This window comes from Phalangium opilio, unplaced genomic scaffold (assembly GCF_054372755.1).
Source record: "Phalangium opilio isolate 3A_F unplaced genomic scaffold, DU_Popi_V2 ptg000011l_1, whole genome shotgun sequence".
Lineage (NCBI taxonomy): Eukaryota > Metazoa > Arthropoda > Arachnida > Opiliones > Phalangiidae > Phalangium > Phalangium opilio.
In genome coordinates, this window is record NW_028324147.1 from 5,242,860 (window position 1) to 5,270,453 (window position 27,594).

Genomic DNA, 27,594 nt, shown 5'->3' on the forward strand with positions numbered 1-27,594 from the left:
CACATCCACTTAATAAACTATTGGGCTTGAAAATCAAAAACAATCAACAAAACGAGGTTTGTTTTTGTATGCGGGGATGTTATATTAAAGGAGGGGAGAGGAGGGTCTCCATTTGGGTCAAATCGCTCGTCTGTGGCGTTTCGAGTTTAGTCATCCGCTTTTTAGTTTACGATCGCCTTAGTTTACTGCAACAGCTACAATTAAACATTTCCCTTCGCTATTAATAAAAATATTCCCAGTAAAGCCCCATTCAGACTGTACAGTAAAATCTTAATGCTTCGGTCGCATCGATACTTTCATTTCCCTGTTCAGACTTGAGACCAGAAGACTTAAAAACAAGTCTCATTTTGTGATGTGATTTTTGAACCAAGACTTTTGAATACTAAAATAGCTGCTCATCCAAAATGATAAACACCGCTCCAAGAATCCTTGAACGTTCCATAAATATCGTCTAATAAAGCTTATTAGCTCACTCGATAACGCTTCAGTAACTTGGGTATGATCGAGTGGGCTATGGCTAAAGAAAAGGCGCTAACGAGGTGGTGCCATCTGGACACTGTCCGACGAAACTGAAAAATTTTCAAACTAAACCCGCTAATCTTTTACGTAGTCGTTGACACGTCTCTTTGACACGTCACGTGTCTAATTTAGGGAGCAAAGTGACTTCACCGACGTGAACGTATGGTTTTTAGTCTACAGTCTGAAGGGGCCTTAAGAGTCTGCCAAGCTGCCACCTTGTTGTTCTAATAAGAAAGAATAAACACTTTAATTATCCTAAGCAGGCCTCGCTCCTAAAAAGACGGGACATTTGATACCTCCAAGTACAGTACGACTACGCGGTTTTAGTCCTAGATTTTATTTTAATTTTTTACTCCCAATTTAAGGCACTGCCATCTCGAGTTCAATGTCAAATACAACCACCTTCAAGGACATATACAAATAAGTAAGTTCATAAGATATGTTCAATTTATGACGTTTCAACAACGTCACTTCATGACAAGCTCCAGTTTGTAACCAATGACAAACTTATGGAGGAACATATCTTATGAACTTATGACAGTACAGATATTTAATTTTTCAAAATTGCCATGGACTTTTCCAGGTTTTCGCTGACCGTCTAAAGCCACTTTCCCTGAAGAAAATTCCTCACTTTTAATTGTACAAAAGTTCGAATGTTGTGGCTAAAAATGCCTTGTTGACCCCTGACCCGCAAATGTCATACAGCCCTCCTATAGGATGTAACAATCCAGAATATTAAATATCAGCTATGTAGACTATTCCATAAAGGTTTTTTATGTTTCTGGCCGCCATTTTTCAAGACGGCGATGGATTGGAAAAATCTTTTTAAAGCGCGTGCTGCCTACCACTTAAGAATAACGTCCATGGAAATTTTCAGCTTCCTATATAAAGCGGTTTGATCTGAGCGTTGATTATGAGTCAGTCCCTGACATTTGTGACAATTTTAAAATTCCCTGACTTGTACCAGAAACCCACTTTTAAATTTCTCGACTTCAACGTCACTATAGCAACTATGTTACACCATAAAATCAATATATAAAAGCCCTACCATTAGCAAAAGTAATTATTAGCAGCTAAGTCAAATTAAGGCTCCAGAAGTCATTCCTTAGACTTCAGTTAAAATAAGGCTCCCATTTTGGGGTCAAGTCAGTCTGTTAAGTCGCGTAAACACTTCATCTTCCCTTTAAACAAGTGTTAAAATAACGTAACAGTATTTAATTTCCCACGAGAGAGAGGAGGGAAGAACGCTTGTCTGAGTGTGTATGTGTGTAAAGAGAAGAAAATAGGTTTAACATAAATTATGTTTGTGACAGGCATAAATACAAAGTTGTATCGTTTATTTTGTTTTAATTTCTAGTTTTTCCCTGAGAACCGAACCTTTCCCACTTATAAGATAACATATATAAATATGTCTAAAAATAAGGTTGAAATCTGGGATGGGCCAATATCATACCGTAAAGAGGGAGTTTCGCAATTAAATTAGAAACATTCATTGGCCTAAGAGGAAACATACAAACTTTGTTTTTGAGTAAGATTAAATGGGATACATAGACTGGACTAGAATATTTTCCTTTTTAATCAAAAGAGCGTATAAAATAATGAATATTATCAATTGGAAACATGTTTCTATCTACAATATCAAGAAGTGATATCTAGTTTATTAGGGAGAAGGAATAAGATGTCTAAGTATTCGCACGCCATAGTCCCAGTCCCCCTTTCAAAATACAAGGGGGGGGGAAGTAAAAGGAGGCCGGGCTATTTCGCCTCTCCTCAAGGGGGGGGAAGTAAAAGGAGGCCGGGCTATTTCGCCTCTCCTCAGTCGGAAAATATGACTGTAATTTTCCACATTCGCGTCGCCGCGCTGACGTGCGTTTTCAAGAACCAATGAGATGCTGGTTGTAATTTAGAGGTGGAGATTAACTCCGGACCTACTTTACGTTTGGACTGGAGATAAAGCTAGATTATAAATGTGGCGAATTTATACCTTTTCCCTAATAAACTAGATATCACTTCTTGCAATAAGTTTACTTACGGATATCAATAGCGTAAAATATTTCGACGCAAATCATAAATATTAAATTTAAAAAATTAAATAAAAATGAAGTTAGATACCGGACTGCATAATTCGGAAACGTGGGAGGTTTTTGTGGATTAACATAATATTAAACATCTTTTTTTGATAAGAAATAAATTTACGCGTTTAATATTGTAATTATTTAGTGTTGAAATACAGAGTGGCTTATTTGAAGCCAATCTTTACCTATGTATTTGTAAAATATACACAAAATTATCCTCGTGACCTACGATATTGAAACAAGTTTTGAAGAAAAAGCTGACATCCTTAAGCACATTCAAGATGTACTTCAAAGGAAGCTTTAAATCCGCGGCGGCCATCTTGGAAAATGGTAACCAGATTAGTTACAATTAGGTTTTAGAGTAAAAGGGCTTTAGATCGAATTATTTACACCAATTATACTTAATTTCATATAAAGACATTTATATTAAATAAACATTTTTACAAATAAGATAATTTAGACCAAATTTGACATCAAAACTTTCTAATCTACCATCAACACCAAACCAATAAAATTCCACTTAAAATACAATAATTTTCAACCTGAATTTGTACTAAAGTCGAAGCTAAACTAAGTATTATTATAACGTAATTAACTTAGAACACTCCCAGCATTATCTTCTATGGTACATTCTTAACGTCTGTTAAATTATAACTACAATAAAAAGAATTTCAAGGTCATATACAGTATATAAAAAAAAACCATTCCTAATTACACAGGCTGTCAGAAGGAAATTATACCGTCAGTCCTACCCCTTCAATATATAACTCACTTAAATTGATAACAGACAAAAAAAATTAATATCATATTTAAGTATCAAACTAGCATTAAAATACGCATTAACTATAAATCTAAAACTTAACCAAATGTGTCTTAATATATATTTTTTTTATGTTCTAATACTTATTTAATTGTAGGGTATAGTGAAACGTTAACTGGTAATTAAATTTAAGGTTGAATTAGTTTTTCATGTAAAATAATTAACTAATTCGTATGTGTCTCTGTGTGTGGGTTTTTTAATAATTAGAGGTACGAGTCGTTTAATTATACAGATTGAGGAGATATCTTTATCAGTACAAATTTTCCTTTTGTAATAACAGAAGTGAGATGAGACTAGAAGTACTGAGCTAACCAAATTCTTCACTTGGCAAAAGTGAATATTCTTGATAACACACCAACGGTTGGCCCTCTGGTAGCGGTTTCTGAATTTTCCCTCCAAAACGTGAGACGCTCGTGGCAGTAGACAGCCGAACTAGATTCAAGTACAGGCGTCCGTGTTCCGCGGCTTTAGTACGAGCAGAGAGAATTTAGAAGGGGAGTGGAAGGTCCCCCCTTTGACTCTATTAAACGTGATGACGCCCAAACAAGATGTCGCGTTGAGCTTTTTGGGGTAGGCGAGTTTCCGGTCACGTGTTCTAAAATATCTCTGTTACAAACGCATCATACCGGAAATCGACCTGCCTAGATAACGTTTAGCAGACGACGTTGCGCTACATTCCAAACCACCCTTTCCACTCCCCTTCTAAATTCTCTCTGGTACGAGGGGAAGGGGGTAGGAAATTTTTTTGGAACTAGACCAATTTTTCTCTCTATTGTAGGCGCGATGGAAGCGGCATAAAATCCTCAAATTTGTTCACTAGTGCCAGGATCTATTACCAATGCTAGAGCCCTTCACTTCTAGTCTCATCTTACTTCTAGTAATAATGAAGGGTTTTCCTTATTTTTGGTGTATTTTCGTGCAGTTTTTTTCTAATTAGAAAGGCTTAATTAGTTACTCTTTATTTGGTTATTTAGTTAATGAAATACAGGGTGTTTCTGCTGATAAGTCTGGCTGGCATAAATTAAGTTAAGGGGGATGTTCTTTCAATCAATTTTGAGTCGAAAATGTAACTTCTATCTCCATTCCATTTTGTTTGCCACAAGGGACACTGTTCTCGAGTTATGAGAGCAAGTTCGAGGGAGAACGACAAGCGAGAATTGAAGTCCTACACTCGGTGGTTAATTTTGCAGCTAGGACTTCCATCTTAGTCCTATTTAGTCTGCATTACCAAGGAAGATGGAGATAGGGAAGTTTGGTCAGTATAGGAATCTCTCTTCACGAAATGTAGCAGGTCACATGACTTATATTCGGCGTTAGTTTGAACTGCGCAGGAAACCGGTAGTGCCGCCTATCCTCAGTACGATGCGCGAGAAAAGTGCGGCGCATGCGCACATGCACATCCACGCCTAAAACGGGATTTTTGGGCGACCGGAGTTATAGCGTCACACGAAACTTCCCTATCTCCATCTTCCTTGGCATTACTAAGGCCAAATTTGACAGCAGCACCTCACCAGGCGTGCATCGCTTTACCTCGAATCTATGACCTACCTCACTCACTTCAAAATTACAAGCTCCAGTTTCTAAGTTACCAGTAACAAACTTATAATGGAACACATCTTACGAACTTATGCTTTCTGTTATTTAAATGAAACGAAAATTTATAGGGGAAGAGACACTTGAAAATTCGGTGGAATTTAGCCTTGCATAAAGCAATGTCAATTAAAAATATCGTATGAAAGAATTATGTTTCAGAAAAACCGCTAGTAAATTATACAATTTATTTTTCAAAGTGCTGGCGGTTTTTAGGGGGAGAACAGATGGTGCATGGTTGTATGTTTCTAGAACTGATATCAACTTGAATCTTGGACTACTAAAATAGAAATAAAATGCTTTAAAAGACTTTAATTATAATCCAGCTAGGGTTAAAAATTATGAGTTTTTAAGTAAACTACGTCAATGAGTCGAATTTAAAAAATTATTTAAATAAATAAGAGGGGGATAAATTAGGATTTACGTCAATGTAGGTCTGCACAGACTATATATTTTAGAGGCTAAGAAATTGACCTCTAAACGATAACGTCTAGACCCTTGGTCTAGCCAGGGATAGATTTAATTTTAGAAGTAGGAATGGAGAACGGTTAGTATTTACTTCAGTCCGGCTCATAGACCACCCAGTATATCCCCCTCCCTTCAACACGTAACGAAAAGTTTAAATTATCTTATTGGCTCACTTAAACTAAGTTTTGATGACGTTGCTGACGGGGACGGTGAAAAATACGTAATTCCTTTTTCCCTCTGTCGCTATGACCCCCCGCCTCTTCTTTCATACCCCCCGTCCCGTGGAAGGGGGTCCGGGACTTTGACGCGCGCAGATTACTCTGTTCTCCATCCCTACTCCTAAAATTAAATCTATCCTTGGTCTAGACAAATATAAATATTCTAGCGACGTTACCAGTCAGTATACTTAAGCCTCCATTTTAAAAGATGGCGGCGAGTTCTACCCTAAAACACTAAAATGACAACTCGAAAACAGTGACCCTCAGGGCAAAATGGAGATAACATACGCCATAACATAAATACAATGGTGGGTCAAGTTTCCGTTTCTTATCCCATAATTCCTTACTCCGAGTTGATTTACTCTTGATATTATGTAAATTTTTTTACTTGGCGTAAATTTAAATTTAATCGTTCTTTATTATAGGTTTGGCAAAGCGTAAAGAGAATGAAACTATTAATTCAAAGATTTTCATCTTTCTGCTGTTGGCATTCGACTTAAAAATAGGGAACCTCGACACAATAAAGGGATTAGTTTACCGTGAAATATGATTAGTTTTAACCTAAACTCAACCTTGAGATATGAATTAAATAGTTTAGCGGGTATTTTTTATTTGAAGAAATACACGTGTGGTGTATTTGTTATGGATGGTTTAAATTACGTCGTCGGAATTTATAATTTTAGTTTTTGTTTAAAATTCATCACAAGGTTTAGCTTTAATCATCCTCAGTGTTAAGAATATTAGGTAGCAATTTACATTTTTTAGTCACCTGGCAACGGGTCCGAGAGTTTCGTGGGCAAATAGCAAGAATTACCAGGGATGCATACAGCTACTAGGAATAATTGTGTCGCCATCCATTTTCTCAACGTATCTAGGCCGATTTTGTGGGAGGAGCTATAGACCAATCATTATGTATGACGAATTTTTACCGGCGAATAATCTATCTCGTTGGGCGTTGTACCAGAAGTGAGATGAGACTAGAAGTACTGAGCTAACCAAATTCTTCACTCGGCGAAAGCGAATATTCTTGATAACACACGAACGGCTGGCCCTCTAGTACCGGTTTCTGAATTTTCCCTCCAAAACGTGAAACGCTCGTGGCGGTAGACGGCCGAACTAGATTCAAGCACAGGCGTCCGTGTTCCGCGGCTTTAGGTTGAGGGGAAGGGGGTAGGAAATGTTTTTGGAACTCGACCAATTTTTTTCTCTGTAGTGTAGGCGCGATGGAAGCGGCATAAAATCCTCAAATTTGTTCACTAGTGCCAGGATCTACTATCAGTGCTAGAGCCCTTCACTTCTAGTCTCATCTCACTTCTGGCTACACTAATCATTTTATACGAGGGATTTTACCTGGCTAATAATCTATCTCGTTGCGTGTTGTACCAACCAATGAAATCACGGTTACAAAAATTATCACCGTCGCGCAATAAATTCTCAGGACCTATCAAACACTGTCTACGCCCAACTTTGATTGTTAGTTAGTGCCAAGCACGTAAAAATCCATGTAACTTGCGAAATATTAAACAAATTAACAAGAGATTCAACTCTCTCACAAAAAACACTGTACGAATTTTTTCAAATATGTATCCATAAACCAGTTTAATACCAAATTTTGGAATCGCATCGCGTTTGAATTCGCTTGTATTTTAGGGTCAAAAGGTTAATAACGCCAAACCCTTTCGTTTCGTAATGCTAATATTAAACTATGTTAATAGATTACGTGCTGTAATTAGGCCGTGAAATCCGAAAAAAAATGATTTTAAAAATATTGGATGGTATTTCAAAGAGACCGATTTGAAAATTCGTTTCAAGAAAAACGTAACAATTTTCCCATGCATGTTTTCTAGCCCATATTTGATAACGTTAATTAATAAGTATTAATAGCGTATTAATTAATAAGTTATGATCAACCTTGAGCGGCGCCGTAGATCAAAAATACGATATTCCTAAATTACAGCTTTCAAACAATTAATTGAAGGTTAATTACTATCGGTTTTTAAAATACCTATAATTATATATGTAAATTACAAAATGTAGTTAAACAAAAGCCACGCCTAGATCGGGATACTTTTAACCAAAATCAATTAATATTAATGACAGAAAAAGCCTTAAACCCTTATATAGATAAATCTTTTAGAAAACCAAAAATATGTCGAAATGCAAATAATTTTAAATTCGTTAAAATTCACTGCAGTTAAATGGCGCTAACCACTTTCTTTAAATTTTTCAACACCATAAAAAATACGCTGATCAGTTATAGCAGGGATAGATTTAATTTTACAAGTAGGAATGGTGAACAGAGTAATGTGGGCGCGCGTCAAAGTCCCGGACCCCCTTCCACGGGCCGGAGGGGTATGAAAGAAGATGCGGGTCATAACGACAGAGATAAAAAGGAATTACGTATTTTTCGCCGTCCCCGTCAGCAACGTCATCAAAACGTAGTTTAAGTGAGCCCCAATAAGATAATTTAAACTTTTCATTACGTGTTGGAGGGAGGGGCTCTATACTGGGTGGTCTATGAGTCGGACTGAACTAAACACTAACCGTTCTCCATTCCTACTTCTAAAATTAAATCTATCCCTGGTTATAGTGAACAGCCCCTTTATTTGAGGCTTGGAAGACAACCGCAAAAATCACATATAAGGGTAACCACGAAATTGTACCCAATGTCGATTAGCCTAGTTTTAAATTTTTTAAAGATATTGAGATAAACATCTCAAAAACAAAATAGAAAATATAACGATTAACGGAGACTTTAAATCTTGCAAAAATATTTAAAATCCAAAAGGATTATAAAGCTTTCAAATCTAAATGTAACGAAATAAATACTAAATCACTCAGTCACTCAAAGATTTCGCAACGAAAGATTTTCAACAAATATTTTGCAAGATAAAATATCGAGTTACTAATCGAAAATCGCTAATGAAAATATTCTTGAAAAATATTGAATGAAAAGCAAAAATAAAATTGAAGTAATTAAGTCCTCGCATCTGTTTTACAGTCGAAATATATAATCTAGACCATACGCACACCCATAAGTTTATAAAATATGTTCCTACCATAAGTATGACACTACCTATACTTCGTAATGCTACTCTAGAGACTTACAGCTCGAGCTAGTTCTAGCAGAACGACGGAAGTGAGAATTAAAGTCCTACACTCGGTGGTTAATTTTGCAGGACCAAGTTCCATCTAGGTCCTATTTAGTCTGCATTACTAAACCTTTGACAGCAGCGCCTCACCATGCGTCGCTTTACCTCGATCTATGACCTACCTCATTCACTTCATGACAAGCTTCAGTTTGTAACCAGTGACAAACTTATGGAGCATACCTTACTAACTTATGTTTGAAGTTCATGATTGAAAATGGGTTTTGACCAATTTGTTAACATTAAAATTAATTTAAAAAATAAAAGGCAATTCAAACAAAATTCTTTAATTACTGCTCAGCAACTTGTGTGACGTGTGTTGAATTTCAATCCTAAATTATATTTATGTGGGGTGACCTTTGACCTCAAGCATATATCTTATAAACTTATGATTTAACGTTATAACCATTTTTTCCTAATTTTCCCACAATAATTGTTTTCCCTGATTTATCAAGAAAATTATGATTTCAAAACGAAATGTCCTGAGAAGCAACTCCCTGGTAATTTTTGCAACCCTAGCACACAACAGCAACCCTTCCATTTAACAACTATACCACATTGTTTAGAGTAAAACGCTCAACACGAACATGACCATAATTTAACGTTGTCCTTTCGCCCATTTTACTAACAAAAAAAAAATATGTAAAATCATTTCCTTTCATATGAAAACTATAACCATAATTTCAATTTTCTCTCTCTTTTTTGTGTGCGTTTTGTGGACAAAAAAATGGGGTTACCGTTCCACTAACCCTAAATTGAATATTAATTAATAGCCCAGGCGGTTTATTTAACCGCAACTAGACGACGACGACTACGACGACGAAAGTTACCGCCACAAATCCCAATCCGCGGTTTTTCAATTTTTTATCTTTTAATCAAAATGGACAGAATCAGATTTGGTTTTTTTTTTTGCGAAACAATAGATTAAAATTTGAGCTTTAGCTCTGGGCAATTTTTGGGGCTACAACCGTTAAATTTCAATTAAATATATATCTATTTATCTGACATGTTTTCACGGTTTATACAAGATTTTTTTTCTCTATAGTTTTGATTTGCTTTGGGAACTTTCGACACGTTCATTATTTTTTTTTTGTAATGTTACTCAAACCAAGAAGTGATATCTAGTTTATTAGGGAGAAGGTATAAGATGCCTAAGTATTCGCGCGCCATAGCCCCAGTCCCCCTTTCAAAATACAAGGGGGAACGTAAAAGGAGGCCGGGCTATTTCGCCTCTCCTCAGTCGGAAAATATGACTGTAATTTTCGTCATTCGCGTCGCCGCGCTGACGTGAGTTTTCCAGAACCAATGAGATGGTGGTTGTAATTTAGAGGCGGCGGGGATTAACTCCGGACCTACTATACGTTTGGACTGGATATAAAGCTGGATTATAAATGTGGCGAATTTATACCTTCTCCCTAATAAACTAGATATCACTTCTTGCTCAAACTAACTATACAATTATTTAAAGTGGTAGTCGCGTAAATTGGTAGGTAGGGGTCATACCCAAAACACACATCAAATCATAATTGGAAAACAGTGTCCCTTGTGGCAAAATGGAGATAGAAGTTACATTTTCGACTCAAAACAAAATTAATTTCCCACAGAACATCGCCCATAATTTATGCCATCCAGATTTATCAGAAACACCCTGTAGAATTCCTAAACCCTTTAGTTTTCTTAATAGAATCACCTGCGACTATCCCTTTAAATTAAACACCATGCATGGTAAATCTAAACCACTTTAAACTCAACGCAGTAATTCCTAGATAATCCCGTCAAACATTAACCACGTGGCTTTCGTGAGAAGGCGGGAAAAAAAAACAGCTGAGGGGTTGCGCGTGACATTCCCCGCCTTAACGCCATCAAATTTTATTTATACTTTTACTAAACAAGTTAAACTATTATTTCACGTTGAAACGACACCACTATCAATAATTTAATACCTTACTACTCTACCTATAACAATGGCACATTCTGAGACTCGAAAAAATACCAAACGCACCCACGCGACACGACAGTCGACATTGGTAACCGTTATTTGCACCAACGACAACTTAAATTTGTATGAAGTACCGTTTACCATAAATACAAATATACGAGTATTTTTTACTAGTAAGATAAGTTGGTTTTTTGTGTACTTCAATCGTGAGACCCGGAAAATGATAGAAGCATTTTACGGTCTTTAATTTATAAACTTCCGGGGAGAAATGGACTGACTCGCTAAGACTACAATGTAATTGACCTTTTGACCCCTATAAAATTATTTTAAATTTTTTTAAAAAAAAAAGGGACAAATGAACTGAATGAAAAATGGTTTTTGTTAAAAAATAAAATTGCTTCATAAATTAATGTTTTTTTTTAGGTGGTTACTTAAATTTTGGCCCAAAAGAAAAATATTTACGTAAGCTGAACCTAATCCCATATACAGTGAAAGAAGCTTATAGTCGACTCAAAATTCGTAATGGTTTGTTTATTTTAAAAGATCAGCGCTATATTCTGGCTTCAATCGGAGTTTGCTCTACCATCAAAGCTACGTTAACGTATTATTAATACCATAAGTTCATAAGGTATGTTTCATGATAAGTTTGTCACTGGTTACTTAGAAACTGGAGCTTGTCATGGAGTGAGTGAGGGGACCGTCCATAAACTACGTCACGTGAAAAAAGGCTTTTCTGACCCCCCCCGTCCCCCCAGATCACGCTTCGTCACGCTTTTCTCAGACCCCTCCCCTAAAAACCACGTCACATTTCTTTAACCCTCCCCCCTCCGCACTATGATTTGTCTTAATTTACAAATTTAATTTGATTAATTTCTTGGGTGATATGCCGCCCCCTCAGAAATATTTTCTTCCGTTTTAAGCTTTTTCCATCTGATTGACCTTTAGAATTTTAATGTCTGGATGTGCTTTTTATAAGCTTCAAAAAAGTTCCATAAAGCTTAGTTAAAGGGGCACACTTTTAAGTTTCGACACTGTCACCGAAAACAGACTAATCGAGCTTGAGATTTAGAAAATTTGTTAAAGAAACGAAACCATTTCAATCGGCAGGGGCATTTGATTCATCCTCACAAATAATAGGGGCGAATAAACAGAGACATAAGAGAGTTTACGCTGTTTATTTTAAATGCGCTATTTAAATTGGCTATAAAAAGGTGTAAATAGTAGATAATTGCTTAAATTTTCTACTATTTAAGCGATGATGGAATATCAATTTTGCTAAATTATTATAACGGTGGACTTTGGAATGTTGTGTTTCTTCTTCTATAACATAAGAGAGCCAATCGGCCTCTTACTGACGTCGTATCAAAATCAATGCTAAATGTGACGTCACGCATCGAAGAACCCCTCCCTCCCCCTTGTCACGGACCGTCACAAATTTAGAAACCCCCTCCCCCCATAAGAGTGTGACGTAGTTTATGGACGGTCCCTAGGTCATAGATTCGAGGTAAAGCGATGATTGCCTGGTGAGGCGCTGCTGTCAAAGGCTTAGTAATTCAGACTAAATAGGAGCTAGATGGAAGTCCTAGCTGCAAAATTAACCACCTATTGTTAGAACTTCAATTCTCCTCGCTTGTCGTTCTCGAACTAGTTATCTCGAGCTGTAAGTCTCTTCTGTAGCATTACGAAGTATAGATAGCGTCATACTTATGGAAGGCACATATCTTATAAACTTATGTTAACACTATCGTGAAATTCACCGGCGTAGCTTTGTCAAATAGAGCAAAGTTAAGACGTACACGGGTGACCCAAGAACGGGAAACCGAGATTGGTAACGCGAGAAACTTTCGCTAACTAAACAAAATTAATTGTTATCTACAGTTTTTGACACGCTTATGTCGGTGTTTAGAATCAATTTGCAGCAGATTGTAATCTAGGAATGGGTTTAGTTTAATGAGTTAAAATTGAAGAATTGATCCATTCTATATAGGTTGAAAATAAGGAACTGGAATAAAGGTTATAGTTAAGAGTGACTTGAAAAGGGTAATCAAAAAACAGTACAGGACAGGTATGGTAGTTGAATCTAGCATAAGGTTTTTCTATAAATTGCACAGATATACAGACTTCTACCGTTTATTTCAACAGCAGTTTTATCATAGATTACGATTACGTGACGTCAGAGACGCGTCAAAGCTATTTTGATTTATGAAGCTTAAAGTATTTTCTAAATTAAAATTTTATCAATAGAATTTCTTAGACTTTTCGATTATTTTCGTATTGAATTACGTTAATTAAGACTTTTAACTTCTTCTTAAATTACCATTTTTAAAAGTTGAATATTTTCTAAAAGAGTTCATTCAACTTCCAATCAACGATTAGGGGTTTAGTGTATCGACTAACTTGACAACTATATTTCTTTAAGTCTATTTCAAGAAAAACATTTCGAAAATCAAATTTGATGTATATACGATGTATAGAGACACGACTAACAAGTTTTATAAGTTCTAAAAAGCCCAGGAATTTTATAAAATTTGGGTTATTTTGTAACTAGTCACTGCATGTTTTAAATGGTTTGTGAAGATTCATTGTATTCATACTGGGGGGTCAAAGGTTAACAACGATTGGCGCTAAAACCGATTAATGATGCTAAGCCTAATTTTGTTGCCATTTTTTTAAAGCAATATCTTATCCATGCTTATTTTAATATGGTTAAAAAGTATACAACTAGATCTAATGTGTATTTTACAATTTGCTTATAACACGTGACTTTTGAACCCCTATAAATAAATGCAACAGTAAAATAAACATACCCATATATGGCGGTATCATATTTTTGGTAAATAATTTCCCGTGGTGTTGGTATCTTATCCGGATGACGACCGTCTTCTAAAATACTTCAATAACGCGAAATTACAAATTTCCCAAGCAATTTTGCATGAAGTTGCGACTTTACGCGTAATCCGTAATATTCGCAAGAACACCAAAAACCTTCTTCACCGCGGACTGGCGCTAAGCCGACTGATCACTGGCTTCACTGATTACTTGTCAAACGGTAACTAAAAAAGATTGCATCTTTACTTGTTTCGCGCCAAAACTGGCTAGTGTTCGAGAGTGTCTCTACATCTATCGGCAAATTGCTGAACTATTTTAAAATGCTTCGCGCGATTTTAATTTTAATTTACAGATTTATAGAAAACCATAGGTTTAAATTAATAAAATAGGCCTTTCAAAATTATAAGATAATAAAAATAATGAAAACCCATTATCTCTAAATACTCCAGTAATTAGTTAATTTCAGTCTTAAAATGGGTAAATTTCCTACGTTTATATATTAAAATGTGATAGTTTTTAAGACTGTTAGCTTTTATCGTATTAATATCAATAAATTTAATATTTGATTTGAACTCAAAATATGGACGAGGCACCTGCCTGCCTTTATTGTACTAAAACTCTATTTGAAGCTAACATTGGGTGCCAACTGTTGACGTAGCAATTTCAAGTGAAAGGGAATTTACTAACTCAAAACATTTCTCAAGTACCACATAAAATAAACTGTAGAATTAAATTGTGATCACTTTTAAACTTTATTTCAACTCAGAAGGACGCGAACGTGGACTAACCCAAAATGAAGTTTTCGTTAATTATTTTCACAATTGTTGTCACTCTAATTGCCACAATTCACTGCCGTCCGCAACAACAACCGGAAGTTGCTTCATCCGAGGGGGATGTGGCATTTTCTGAACCTGAAATACCTGAACCTGGACTGGACGAACCTTTATCAGAACCGGAAGTACCTTCTTCCGAAAGAGAAGCCCTTCCTGAAATTGCAGAGGGAACAGAAGGTCTCGAAGACGAAAACAAGGGCCAAGACAGGCTTTTCTTTGGCAACCATAATTTGCATATAGGAAACTCGTATGGTATGGTAGAAGTCAACCTTAGAACCATGTAGTTTACCAATGAGCAATGTTTGTTCTCTATGGGAAACAGTACTGCTTCTAAGACTGCATGGTTAAATTACTTCAATTTATTTACTTCCTAGTTTTTTTAGGAGGTTCTCCCGAAGGTCAAGGCAACTTCAATGGAGGATACCCTGGAGGTCAAGGAGGTTACAATGGAGGCTATCCTGGAGGTCAAGGTTTCAATGGAGGCTATCCTGGAGGTCAAGGAGGTTTTAATGGAGGCTATCCTGGAGGTCAAGGAGGTTTCAATGGAGGTTATCCAGGAGGTCAAGGAGGCTACAATGGAGGTTATCCCGGAGGTCAAAATGGAGGATATCCTGGAGGTCCAGTAGCCTTTCCAGGAGGCCCAGGAGGTTTTCCTGGAGGTCAAGGTGGGTTTCATGGAAGTCAAGGAGGTTTTCCTGGAGGTCAAGGCGGTTTTCCTGGAGGTCAAGGCGGTTTTCCTGGAGGTCAAGGAGGTTTTCCTGGAGGTCAAGGCGGTTTTCCTGGAGGTCAAGGTGGAGGACACTCTATTATGGATTTTTTAAGCTTACTAGGAAAATAAACATATATAACCATCTGTTGTTTTATAATCATTTTAATTGTTGTAATATTTATTAAATTTTTAAAATTAATGAATAAATGGTCTAACGCACAACCGTTTTGTGTGAGCCTTTATTTACTCAAAATACATTACGATATATTTTGTTAATTAATAAATTTATCACATACTCTCTTACAAATAGCAGGGACAGATTTAATTTTACAAGTAGGAATGGAGAACGGTTAGTATTTACTTTAGTCCGACTCATAGCCCAGTATAGAGCCCCTCCCTGCAACACGTAACGAAAAGTTCAAATTGTCTTATTGCCTCACTTCAACTACGTGAACTCCGTCTGGCCATGGTCTGGAGTTGCCTCTTGCATGGCGCAATCGAAATAACGCAAGAGGGCGGCCTCCTACCCATGCGCAATGGTTTCTCTTCAAGTTATTAATGGAATGGTCTATTGTTGCAACCTCAAGTATTTAGTATCGTTGGAAACAGAAGAAGACGGGCTGTTTCCCCGAATCTCTTATAATATAAACCCAAAATTATGACGTATTTCTATGTAAACATTGTCTCACACGATTTGTAAAATAAATTTATCTGATATCTGTAGGTTTTCCAAACGAAGAAATTTTTGACGTTCAAATTTACTCATTTTCGTCATTAAACCAAATATATTGCAAAATTCCCAACCCCTTTATTTCAAGATAAGGTAAATCTACATGTTTGAACAAATATGGGGTTTGCAATTTGCACCACAGTCGAAGCTACCCTACGTCATCAATATTGACTCGTAACAATCAGAGTCGTAGTCTCTTCTTTGGTGACAAGTATCTTGAGTTGCGGAAAATAACTTGAAGGGTATATAAGGAATAGTCTTTTGATTCCATATTTCACTTTCACACTCTGTTCAGTCTTGACGTGTCGTCCAAGGATCCGCAACATCCAAAATCGTAAGTACTCGTTTGAAATTTTTAACTGTGATAAGTGCTAGCTAGTGTTGCCTTTGAAAAAAACCAAGGCGATTTTCTATAACCAGCCAATTTTAGACTCATGGTCAAATACAATAACGTGGCTGTTCTAATTTGATTTTTGAAAACTTTAAATTCCCATTCGGAATTCTACATTACATAGTTTTATTTAGAAATTTGAGCGAAAAACGTGTAGCACCTAGAACTACGAAGATTTAGTTTAGTTAAAATTAAATTTCGCAAAAATTTGTAGGGGTTAAGCCTAATTTACAAGTGAGAATGAAAAACACGTGGTCAATTTTATTCGCGCCATACTTGAAAGATTTTAGTGTTAGAGAAGGAACATATTTAAGAGCCGATATGACCTTATAGAAATCTAACACAACCAATTATATTTCATATCCCTTATAAAACATTAATCCTTGCCTAATTTTCAGATGAAGTTCACCCTTTTCTTGACCCTCTTCGCTTTGGCGATGGCCTGCGTTTTTGCCGCTCCCCAAGACCCTGAAGTTGCTGGTGAAACCGGAGAAGCTAAGGAAGACAGATTTTTCTTTGGAAACCATAACCTTCATCTCGGAAACCAAAACAGTAAGAAATGAAGATAACTTTAATTTAACAATTTCCTCTTGAATCATACCACCTATATGGAGTTCACTTAAATTACAAATATAATTTTATATTTCTATAGGTCAACATGGTTTTCCTGGTAGTGGTTACCCTTCTTTGCCCTATCCTGGAGGCTATCCTAACTTCCCTTATCCAGGCGGATATCCTTACGGCAAATAGACTTATGTGTATGTCACGTGACATTTCGAGAAACACCATGAAATATTTTTAAAATGATTCAATGTGTGTTATTTATTAATCTTTTTGTCTAATAAAAAGAGTTTTAAATATACAAATTTATAAAGTTTTTCATTATATAAAGTTGGGGTTCTTATCTCCCACAAACGATATACAGTTAAAGGTAGAAATCTGCCGTTGCTTTATTTTCTTGCCCAATATATAATTTCAATTTCCCGCCACCAGTAATGTCCAAAATCACATATTAGCCCCCACCCCCTTTGGTGGAAATGGTCGAATTTGCTTTCCGCGTCATAAATTTTTGCGCTGTATGATTCAATACCTTTTAGTAATTAAGCGAGCAACAATACACATGTATGGTGATATTACAAAACACTGTTTGCGTGTAGAAAATTAGAATAACAAGATCAATGATTATGGACTACGGTAAGTACAGCTGTAAAGTGAACTGAACTGAATTACATCATACCATACCGATTAACTAAAGCGCGAGGAAAGCTTAGCCAATGCTTAGGGCAGGGAGGAAAGCTTACGGAAGCTGCGGAAAAAGTCAGAAAAGCCGAAAAGGCGCGTGAGTGTGTTTTAAAACATGGCGGATGCTAGTGCGTTTCAGAGGTTTAGCAAGTGGTTTTGGGCCGATCATATTTGGCTTCCCAAAAATTACACTTGGGAAGATTTCGCCAACACCGAAAAAATAAAATACGCGCAATTTAACGATCTATATTACGCCCTTGGTGTCGCCGCCGTCTTATTTATTGTCCGAGTTATACTAGAAAGGTATGTTCTCGCTTTTTGACCAAGGCTTAAAAGTCCCGTTCATTAACGTCTTCAGTTCATTAGAATGTAATGTAAGGAATAACGATCTAACCTCGCCGCCGACTAGGCTACCCCCCTTAAAAAACGCCCATTTCCCTATAGAAAGTAATTAGCGAAGTATTTCGTGTGCAAATAAGAAAATTATCCCTTTAAAATTCATTGGGTTAATGCCTCTATAAAATGAAATGTGTACTACTACATAATAATAATCATGGACTAATTGTCAATCAATGTGTATCATATGTAACATTAATTTTTTTGTTATTATTATAGATTTGTGTTTTCGCCAGTTGGTGTTTATTTAGGGTTAAAATCAACCAAATTAAAACGTGCCCCTGATAATGGGGTCTTGGAAAAAGCTTTTAGAGCAAATGGTAGAATTGGCTATAAACAGGTAATGGTGTTTTTTATACAAAACATGTTTTTAGGGTGTTAAAATATGAATGTTTCCCAAATACCAATCATGTTTTCAACGCTGTAGATTCAGGGATTGGCCAAACAACTCGATTGGTCAGAGAGAAAAGTTGAAAGATGGATAAGACAAAGAAATCAACAAGAAAAACCAACAACGTTGGCAAAATTCACGGAAAGCGCGTAAGTTTTGCTTCGTTTTTTTTTTAAATTAAAACGTGTTTTGCTATAGACAAGGGTATAATAAATAAATAAATAAATAAATAAATAAATGGAGTGTTTATTTGTTTAATTAAAAGATGGAGATGCACTTTCTACAGTTTTGCATTTTGTTACGGTCTTTACACCTTATCAGACGTAAGTAGATAATTGGAGGGATAATTAATAATTATTGATGTGTATAACTGTCTTGTTATTCCTTATTCTTCCTAAAACAAGTAGCTATACCCCCGCACGTTGTATGTTCATGTTGGATAAATAAACAACTAATTAATTAATTAATTAATTTGGGCTAATTATGATATTATTAATATTAATTTTAATAATAGTTTAATTTTAATTAAATATTATTATTCAGAAACCGTGGCTTTGGGACACAATGCATTGTTGGTATGATTACCCAAATCATGTAAGAAATAAATAATTAAATTAATTAATATTATAATTATAATTAATTTAAATGAGGATTAATTAAATTAAAATTATGATAATTAATTTAATTTTAGTCCGTAACTGATGGAATTTGGTGGTATTACATGATAGAATTGGGTTTCTATTGGTCTCTAATTTTCTCTCAGTTTTTAGACGTAAAACGCAAGGTAAGTTTAATTTAATTATCTAGGAGATTAAAGGGAGGGTGAAGTGGAAAATCAAGTGATTTTTTTTATCGATTCTTCTTCTAATTATAAGACCAGTCTGCATAGTGAAACATTCAGGAAATACAGTCTCCGAATGATTTTAAAATTCAAATTAGGTTCCGATTTTAAGAATCATTTTAATCAAGGACTGCCGACCAATCGCGTAACGCCCTGCCTTTTCATAAACAAAATTCTATTGGAACGTTCCGTGTTGAATGAAATTTATCGCGAGATTTGATAAAATTAGGCGCGCGATGTGACGTCACAATCGTGGCGCGAGACATGGAGCGTGCGTGCCACGAGAATTTTGTTAATAAAAAGGCAGGGCGTTACGTGATTGGTCGGAAGTCCTTGATTAAAATTATCCTTAAAATCTGAACCTAATTTGAAATAATTTTAAAATCATTCGGAGCTGGTATTTCCTGAATGTTTCACTATGCAGACTGGTCTTATAATTAGTAGAAGAATCGATAAAAAATCACTAGATTTTCCACTTCACCCTCCCTTTAATAAAAAAATATTAATTAAAATAATAATTTTTCAGGATTTTTTGCAAATGTTTGTTCATCATGTGGTGACCATACTTTTGTTATCATTATCATGGGCATCTAATTTATTTCGTGTTGGCACTCTAGTTTTGGTTGTTCACGATTTTGCTGATTGTCCCTTAGAGGTGCGACTCTATTTTATATTAATTAATTAATTAATTAATTTTAACTCGCATTAATTATTATTATTATTTTAATTGTTTTAATTTTTTTGCAGGCAGCAAAAATGGCAAAATACCTCCGTTGGCGTAGGATAGCCAATGCCACTTTCACTCTATTTTTTGTTGTTTGGCTGTTCTCTCGGTTGGGACTCTATCCTTATAGGTGAGACAAGTGTAAAGTGGAACAGTGTTTAATAGTGGTTTACACGCAAGGCTGCCTTATGTGGAATTTCTCACGAAATTACCATAAGCTGGGGGAACCTGTCCTGGAAATGTCAGGGGAAATATGTTGTAGACTAAAATTTCATTCAGATTAACTCAAGGAAATTTATATATAATAATTTATATATACCTAATTTTTAATAAAGTCTGGGGGAATTTGTGGGGCTTGGGTAACTTTGCCCTTTTGAAAGGTTTGCTGCAGCTAAAAATAATCAATTCTGCAGTTCAGTTATTTGGTGGCATTGCACCTGGAAATATATAGGACAAAACCTGGAGATTTTATTGAAATATATTGGAAAGAAAACATAAGTTTCATAGAAATATATAGGAAAAAACCTGGAAATGCATAGGAGGAAACCTGGAAATTTATTATAAAAAAACCTGGAATTTTTTAGAAAAAAAAACCTTTAAATTTATAGGAAAAAAAAACAGGAGAAAAACATGGAAATTTATAGGAAAAAAACATGGAAATTTATAGGAAAAAACATGGAAATTTATAGGAAAAAAACATGGAAATCTATAGGAAAAAACATGTAAATTTATAGGAAAAAAACATGGAAATTTATAGGAAAAAAACATGGAAATTTATAGGAAAAAAACATGGAAATGCATAGGAGGAAACCTGGAAATTTATTATAAAAAAACCTGGAATTTTTTAGAAAAAAAACCTTTAAATTTATAGGAAAAAAAAACAGGAGAAAAACATGGAAATTTATAGGAAAAAAACATGGAAATTTATAGGAAAAAAACATGGAAATTTATAGGAAAAAAACATGGAAATCTATAGGAAAAACATGTAAATTTATAGGAAAAAAACATGGAAATTTATAGGAAAAAAACATGGAAATTTATAGGAAAAAAACATGGAAATTTATAGGAAAAGAACCCGGAAATTTATAGGAAAAGAACCCGGAAATTTATAAGAAAGAACCCGGAAATTTATAGGAAAAGAACCCGGAAATTTATAGGAAAAGAACCCGGAAATTTATAAGAAAGAACCCGGAAATTTATAAGAAAGAACCCGGAAATTTATAGGAAAGAACCCGGAAATGTATAGGGAAAAACCTGGAATTTTCAGGGAAATGTATTGGAGAAAAACTGGAGTATTCAGGGATGTGTATTGAAGAAAACCTGGAAATTTTGGGGGAAATGTACAGAACACCTGGAAATTTTGGGGGAAATGTACAGAAGAACACCTGGAAATTTTGGGGGAAATGTGTATGAGAAAACCTGGAAATTTTGGGGGAAATGTATTGGAGAAAACCTGGAAATTTATAGGAAAAAAAACCTGGAACTTTGTAGGAAAACAACCTGGAAATTTATAGGAAAAAAACCTGAAATTTTCATTGAAATGTATATGAGAAAACCTGGAAATTTTGGGGGAAATGTATAGAAGAAAACGTGGAAATTTTGGGGGAAATGTATAGAAGAAAACCTGGAAATTTATAGGAAATATCGGAGAAATGTAGATGGGAAAAAAACCCTGGAAATTTCGGGGAAATGTATATGGAAAAAAAAACCTGGAAATTTCGGGTAAATCGGTTTTCCAAAAGTTTTATGAACCCTGATAAGTTAAGACCACTGTCACTGAAGTTGGACTAAGACACGCATAGATCTTTAACAACTCCATAAACATTTGTATAATGTATTCATTTTCGTCGTGGCAGAGTAATCTACAGTACATCGGTTATGGCTATAACAGTGGTGGAAATCAGTCCGGCTTATTACATTTTCAACTCTCTGCTAATTGCCCTTCAAATTCTACATATTTTGTGGACGTTGATGATAATCAGGATCGCCCGACACGCATTCGCTAACAAAGAAGTAAAATTAAAAAGAAACTTTTCCTTCCTCTCTCTCTCTCAATCTCAAATCTCTCAATCTCAATCCCGCATTCAATATATTGTTTTCTTATCCTTTTTTAATTATTCCGTAACGTTCTTGTATATTTATTTTTTGTCTTTTTTTTGACGAACGTTTAACGTACATACATTTTTTTCTGAAATCCTGTCCCTTGTCTTTCTTCATGAATTAACCCAAATATTAACCACTAACTGGCTTTTTTTGTGTTTTTTGTTTTTTCTATATTAATCAAATTAACCAACTACCCATGGATTATCCTAAAAAACAAATCAAAAACAAAACAATCAATTTTTATCCGCAAAAATCAAAAATTAACCAAAAATTTAACACTTCACATGAAACTTAGCATTCAAAGACGAAACCTTTCGAAGTACTTTCAAATTGAATATTTTTCTTTTAAATTATTTATTTTAAAGGGCAACGGAACCTCGAATTTATTATTTTGAATTTTTTTACAAAATGTAATGAAATTCAAAGTTTTATCAAGAAGTAATATCTAGTTTATTAGGGAGAAGGTATAAGGTGCCTAAGTATTCGCGGCGCGCCAAAGTCCCAGTCCCCCTTTCAAAATACAAGGGGGTCGCGTAAAAGGAGGCCGGGCTATTTCGCTACACTCTCCTCAGTCGGAAAATATGACTGTAATTTTCGTCATTCGCGTCGCGCTGACGTGCATGAGTTTTCAAGAAGCAATGAGATATACGCTGGTTGTAATTTAGAGGCGGTGGGGATTAACTCCGGACCTACTATACATTTGGACTGGAGATAAAGCTAGATTATAAATGTGGATGAATGAATTTATACCTTCTCCCTAATAAACTATAGATATCACTTCTTGGTTTTATATTATTATAATTTTTGTCCTATAATCCGCCGCAGCTTTGAATGTAACATGTTCCCGCCCGTCCCGCCTTTTCTCCTTGCTTGGATTGGAACTTGGATTGCATTTACCTCCTTCCTCTCGCTTATATGAATTATAGGATAAAAATTATTTAAAAGGGGTTATGGGATTGAAGAACCATTAAATTTAGTGTTTCAAAACTGCAAAGTTCTGCCATGAATTATGGCTGAATATCTATTGCTTATTGAATCTTACTGGCAATGAATTATTCTTCATTGCATCTGAACCCCTTAGTCCGTGAATTATTCGGCTCATTAAACCTTATGCCACGAATTATTCGGCTCATTATACGTTATGCCATGAATTATACGGCTCATTGAACGTCATGCCATGAATTATTAAACCTAATGCCATGAATTATCCGGCTCAGTGCATTTTACACCGCGAATTATCCGGCTCGGTGCATTTTAGGCCGCCGCGAATTATCCGCCTCAGTGCATTTTACGCCGCGAATTATCCGGCTCGGTGCATTTTACGCCATGAATTTGATCAATCTGCAGTCATGAATTTAATGAGTCATTTAAGATTTTAGTGGATATGAATTTAGTGAGTTATTGACCTTATTGCAGCTTATAGGTCGTAGATTTTCAATAGATGAACAAACTCCATTTAAAAACCTCGTTTAAATATAATATGTTTAAAATTAATTACTTAAAACATTCGAATTAAAGCAGAAAACTAAAATAATTATAACTGAGAACCGAATCGTTGGGGAAAAAGAACGATACGATATCCATTGCCCTTTAAAGTCCGCGATTGGTATAAATATTAACAAACACGTGATCTATAACAATGGTTTCTTTGCTTCTTTCTTTCTCTTTTGGTATTTTGCGTCCTTCCCTTCTCTAAAATAAAAAACAAAACAAAACTAGATTAAAGATCTGAGAAGCGACGAAAGCAGTGACTCCGATTCGAGCCTGGGACGCAGCGAAGATAGCAGGACCCCTTCTAAACCGAACCGCAAATCATGAGACGGACGCAACACTCTTAGACACACATAATTGCAACGTAAAAGTAAAACAGGTGAATCAGGAGTAGATAAGAATATAATACACACAAACAAACAGAAAAACAAAGAAACAACTCTTTAGATCTTAAAGAAACCAAACAAACAACAAAATATATATATAGCATCATTCCAGCATTGCCCATCATTAAAAAGAAATTCAAATTCTCGCAATACATTATTATTATTATTATTAAATATAAAACAAAGTATTCAATCGTCGCCGCTTTTTATACTAATTGTTTATTAGTGGTCCGTTTAATTATGTCTGTCGTAATTAAAAGACTTATTATTTAAATTTAAAGACTTTTTATTAAAGTTTATTCCCGGTTTCGTACGCGTAATTTATTTAAAGCTAGACTCTGCTTGATTGTAACTTGAAATCAAGTTGCCGCTGAAGTTAGAATTTCCTATTTCTTTAACCAAACGTGTATTCCTCGCTTCTTATTGGTTGAAACTTAAATTCTATCCATTCAGAGTTAAGATAATGTAAACTTTTATAGTTAAACTCCGCCCCCTTGGGAAAACATACTAGCGCCATCTAGAATGTGAAGTTAGAATTTACTATTTCTTTAACCAAACGTGTATTCCTTGCTTCTTATTGGTTGAAACTTAAATTCTATCCATTCAGAGTTAAGATAACGTAAACTTTTATAGTTAAACTCCGCCCCCTTGGTAAAGCATACTAGTGCCATCTAGAATGTGAAGTTAGAATTTATTATTTCTTTAACCAAACGTGTATTCCTCGCTTCTTATTGGTTGAACCCTTAAATTCTATCCAATCAGAGTTAAGATAATGTAAACCTTTATAGTTAAACTCCGCCCCCTTGGTAAAGCATACTAGCGCCATCTAGAATGTGAAGTTAGAATTTACTATTTCTTTAACCAAACGTGTATTCCTCGCTTCTTATTGGTTGAACCCTTAAATTCTATCCAATCAGAGTTGAGATAATCTAAACTTTTATAGTTAAACTCCGCCCCCTTGGTAAAAACATTTATACTAGCGCCATCTAGAATATTTGAATTTTTTATTTCCGGTGTAGGCAGAGTCTAGCGTGAAAAATTAAAGGAATCTAGACCGGTTGGTTTAATTTACAGTCACGTGTCTCGCTTTAATTAAAATTAAAGACCAATTAAAATTCTCCAGAATTATTTGGGATTTTTTTGTTACATAAATTAGTATTTTAAGGTGTGATAATTAAGCTTAATTAATAAACCATGAGATTAAAAACAAACCCCAAGAATATAGGCCAAGGGCAATAATTAAATTTTTAAATTTAATGTTGCTGCTTTATTTATTCCTTTAAACTTAATTCCGCATGATTAAAATTAAAAAATTAAAATTAATATTAGTATTAGTATTGTTTCAAGCCTTAATTAGTATTTTTGTTCAGCCATTTGTTAAGTTTAATTAAAAATAATCATACTTAGTTAAATTAAATTAATGCCCTTTTTTTATTCCGCATTTAACTAATTCCATGCTTAAATTAATTTATTTTTCATGGAAGCAACGTTAAATTTAAAAATTTAAATAAAGAGACGAATGTTTTTGTTTATATATGAATTTTTTAATTGTTAATTAATTCATTCGCTACGTGTAAACTAATTAATTAATTATTAATTTAATTAGCTTAATTGTAAAAAAATTAATTGTCGTTAAATGTTCTTTAAATGCGCTTAATTAATAAATTAATTAAGAGAACCAATTTTAACTCGGGTTTAATCCATTAAAGCTCTCAAGTTTTTTTTTTTGTTTTTTTTTCAATCAACTTTTTTTATTATTATTAATTATTAAATGTAATTAATTATTCAGACTAATTATATAAATTTTTAATTAATTTAAATATACGTTATAAGAAAGTTAACTAGCCTATATATTTTTTCTGTCATATTTTTGTCTTATGGACCAAAATAAAAATTTAATAATAAATTAGCCTTATTCCTGATCAGCGCCACCTACCCATAGCGGCGACTTTGAGAACTACTGTAATCGGCAAGCCAATCAGATGTCGCTAAAATCTGGTGACGTCACTGACGGGCACTCTCGTGGTCTTACCAAAAATTACGTCACCAGATTTTAGCGACATCTGGTTGGCTTGACGATTACAGTAGTTCTCAAAGTCGCCGCTATGGGTAGGTGGCGCTGATCAGGAATAAGGCTAATTCATATCTCTGCTGAAATATTACACTGGCGCCATCTACAGTCGTAAGTTCGTAACTATCTTGGAAGGGAGGGCAGAGTATCGCTTTAAATATCCTCAACTTGTATTCCATCTTAATGACGTCATTTTTGAAAACAAAACAAAGTCCAGAATCGTATTTGTATTTTTATTTTCGTTTTTTTATAAATAAATAAATAAATAAATGAAAAACTATTTGTCAGGCGCTAGTCCAATTAATAAAATGCTGAGCTTAATTAAATTAAATTAAATTAAATAATAAGGTATGGTATAATTATAATTAAATCTAATTAAGTGCTTTTTGTTACACGTAAATTAATTAAGGAAAAAATTAATTTAAGTGGGATTCTAAATAAATTAACGAAGCCTATAATTTGGAGTAGACATATTTTTACTAAATTAGGCCAAAAAATGTCTATTTTCTTTAAGAATTGCGAGGAAATGTAAATATAAGATTGAGAATGATTTACTTCAACGTATAGACTTTTGATAAGTTTTTTTTTTTATAAAATTGAACAAAAATGTAATAAAATGTTTTTTCCAATTTTTGCCAAGCATAAGTCGATGTTTTTTATAATAAAATATAAGTCAAGATAAAATACTAACAGATTTTTCAATCATATCATAAAATTAAACGTTTTTTTTTCTAGCTTTTTCATTATAAATTGAATTATTGTTGGTTTAAATGTTATGTAATAAATTTAAATATGTGTAAATAAAAATAACATATTTTGCGCCTCCCCCCACCTCATGATGAAAAATAATGTCATGAATATTTTTGCCCTTCCTCAATTTTTGCCTAATTGTAATTATAATAAAATTTTAAATCTACCTAAAACTTGATCCAGTTTAAAATAAAATAAAATAAAATTGAAAATAAAATACGTATTTTTACGAATAAAATTTAAAGCTTGATAGAATATTATATAAAAAATAAAATGAAAGTTTCAAAATTGCCATTAAAAATAATTAAACTTTCTCTTAAAATAATTAATAATTAGTAGAATTATAATTAGTCTTAGTGATTAACAAAATTAAAAAGAGGAGAATCTGTATCATCATCAGTAAAATAAATTAATTTTTCTTTTGTATTAAATTGACACAAATTATTTACGCTTTGAACTTTAAGCCTTGGTTCACAAATTATTTACACTTTGAACTTTAAGCCTTGGTTCAAAAATTATTTACGCTTTGAACTTTAAGCCTTGGTTTGAAGTTTAAGCTTAATAAAATATGTTTCTCCTGAGTCCTGGATAATGCAAGCGGTAGAATTCATATAGGCCTAGTTTGTTGACAATTAATATTATGATTATGATATCTTACTTATCTACATTTTTTATTTAGGCCTAACCAATTAATATTCAAATTAAGCCTATTTCAAAGTGTAGTTACACTTTTCCGCCAGTTTTTAAAAAAAAAAAAAGAATTGCGCGGGATAAAGAGGGTGAAGCAATCGCAAGCCTTGGAGAAAGTTTTAGCCGGGAAAAGTGGGAATCATAATGAGAACCACAACATCTAGGGGGAAATGCATAAAACTCCCCCTCGTAATACGTAATAATAGATGCCGCCAGCATCTCCGTCTCCTTGGGAGAGT

At 34.4% G+C, this 27,594-nt stretch overlaps 3 protein-coding genes and 1 long non-coding RNA gene across 9 annotated transcripts in view; 3 read left to right on the forward strand and 1 right to left on the reverse strand.

The window, feature by feature from the left end:
• LOC149710015 (myosin light chain kinase, smooth muscle-like) overlaps window positions 1-13,812 on the reverse strand; it is a 28,418-nt gene extending 14,606 nt beyond the window's left edge. Inside the window, exon 1 of the mRNA XM_089858646.1 lies at window positions 13,586-13,812. The gene's annotated coding sequence lies outside the window, so the exon portion shown is untranslated. The remainder of the gene's footprint in view (window positions 1-13,585) is intronic.
• Window positions 13,813-14,130: 318 nt separating this feature from the next.
• On the forward strand, window positions 14,131-15,371 carry LOC149710016 (uncharacterized). Of its 4 annotated transcripts, none has more exons than XM_089858649.1 (3): window positions 14,131-14,692; window positions 14,815-14,904; window positions 14,935-15,371. In XM_089858649.1, exons 1-3 carry the CDS (start codon window positions 14,401-14,403, stop codon window positions 15,276-15,278), a joined length of 726 nt encoding a protein of 241 aa, XP_089714775.1. In that variant the 5' UTR covers window positions 14,131-14,400; the 3' UTR covers window positions 15,279-15,371. The 4 variants fall into 4 exon arrangements, with proteins under 4 accessions (XP_089714775.1, XP_089714773.1, XP_089714776.1 ...); XM_089858650.1 differs by having other exon boundaries at window positions 14,150-14,692; window positions 14,824-14,904; XM_089858647.1 differs by having other exon boundaries at window positions 14,144-14,692; window positions 14,815-15,371.
• Window positions 15,372-16,054: 683 nt separating this feature from the next.
• Window positions 16,055-17,136, forward strand: LOC149710017 (uncharacterized). Its single transcript, XR_016376459.1, has 3 exons — window positions 16,055-16,213; window positions 16,669-16,822; window positions 16,923-17,136. It is a non-coding gene; the product is annotated as an uncharacterized LOC149710017 (long non-coding RNA).
• Window positions 17,137-17,544: 408 nt separating this feature from the next.
• On the forward strand, window positions 17,545-27,096 carry LOC149710018 (ceramide synthase 6-like). Of its 3 annotated transcripts, none has more exons than XM_089858651.1 (11): window positions 17,545-17,815; window positions 18,128-18,248; window positions 18,336-18,448; window positions 18,565-18,622; window positions 18,843-18,893; window positions 18,991-19,083; window positions 19,667-19,795; window positions 19,888-19,994; window positions 21,721-21,877; window positions 22,263-22,286; window positions 23,687-27,096. In XM_089858651.1, the coding sequence occupies exons 1-11, from the start codon at window positions 17,628-17,630 to the stop codon at window positions 23,783-23,785; spliced, it is 1,140 nt and encodes a 379-aa protein (XP_089714777.1). In that variant the 5' UTR covers window positions 17,545-17,627; the 3' UTR covers window positions 23,786-27,096. The 3 variants fall into 3 exon arrangements, with proteins under 3 accessions (XP_089714777.1, XP_089714778.1, XP_089714779.1); XM_089858652.1 differs by having other exon boundaries at window positions 22,272-22,286; XM_089858653.1 differs by lacking the exon at window positions 22,263-22,286 and having other exon boundaries at window positions 17,547-17,815.
• Window positions 27,097-27,594: the final 498 nt, after the last annotated feature.

Excerpts from the sequence above, each read along its gene's own strand:
- LOC149710016 (XM_089858647.1), top strand. The coding sequence starts at position 14,401 with ATGAAGTTTTCGTTAATTATTTTCACAATTGTTGTCACTCTAATTGCC. Across the intron at positions 14,693-14,814 it reads GCATATAGGAAACTCGTATG|TTTTTTTAGGAGGTTCTCCC; the intron begins GTATGGTAGAAG and ends TTTACTTCCTAG.
- LOC149710018 (XM_089858651.1), top strand. The coding sequence starts at position 17,628 with ATGGCGGATGCTAGTGCGTTTCAGAGGTTTAGCAAGTGGTTTTGGGCC. Across the intron at positions 18,623-18,842 it reads GTCTTTACACCTTATCAGAC|AAACCGTGGCTTTGGGACAC; the intron begins GTAAGTAGATAA and ends ATTATTATTCAG. Across the intron at positions 19,084-19,666 it reads TTTTAGACGTAAAACGCAAG|GATTTTTTGCAAATGTTTGT; the intron begins GTAAGTTTAATT and ends ATAATTTTTCAG.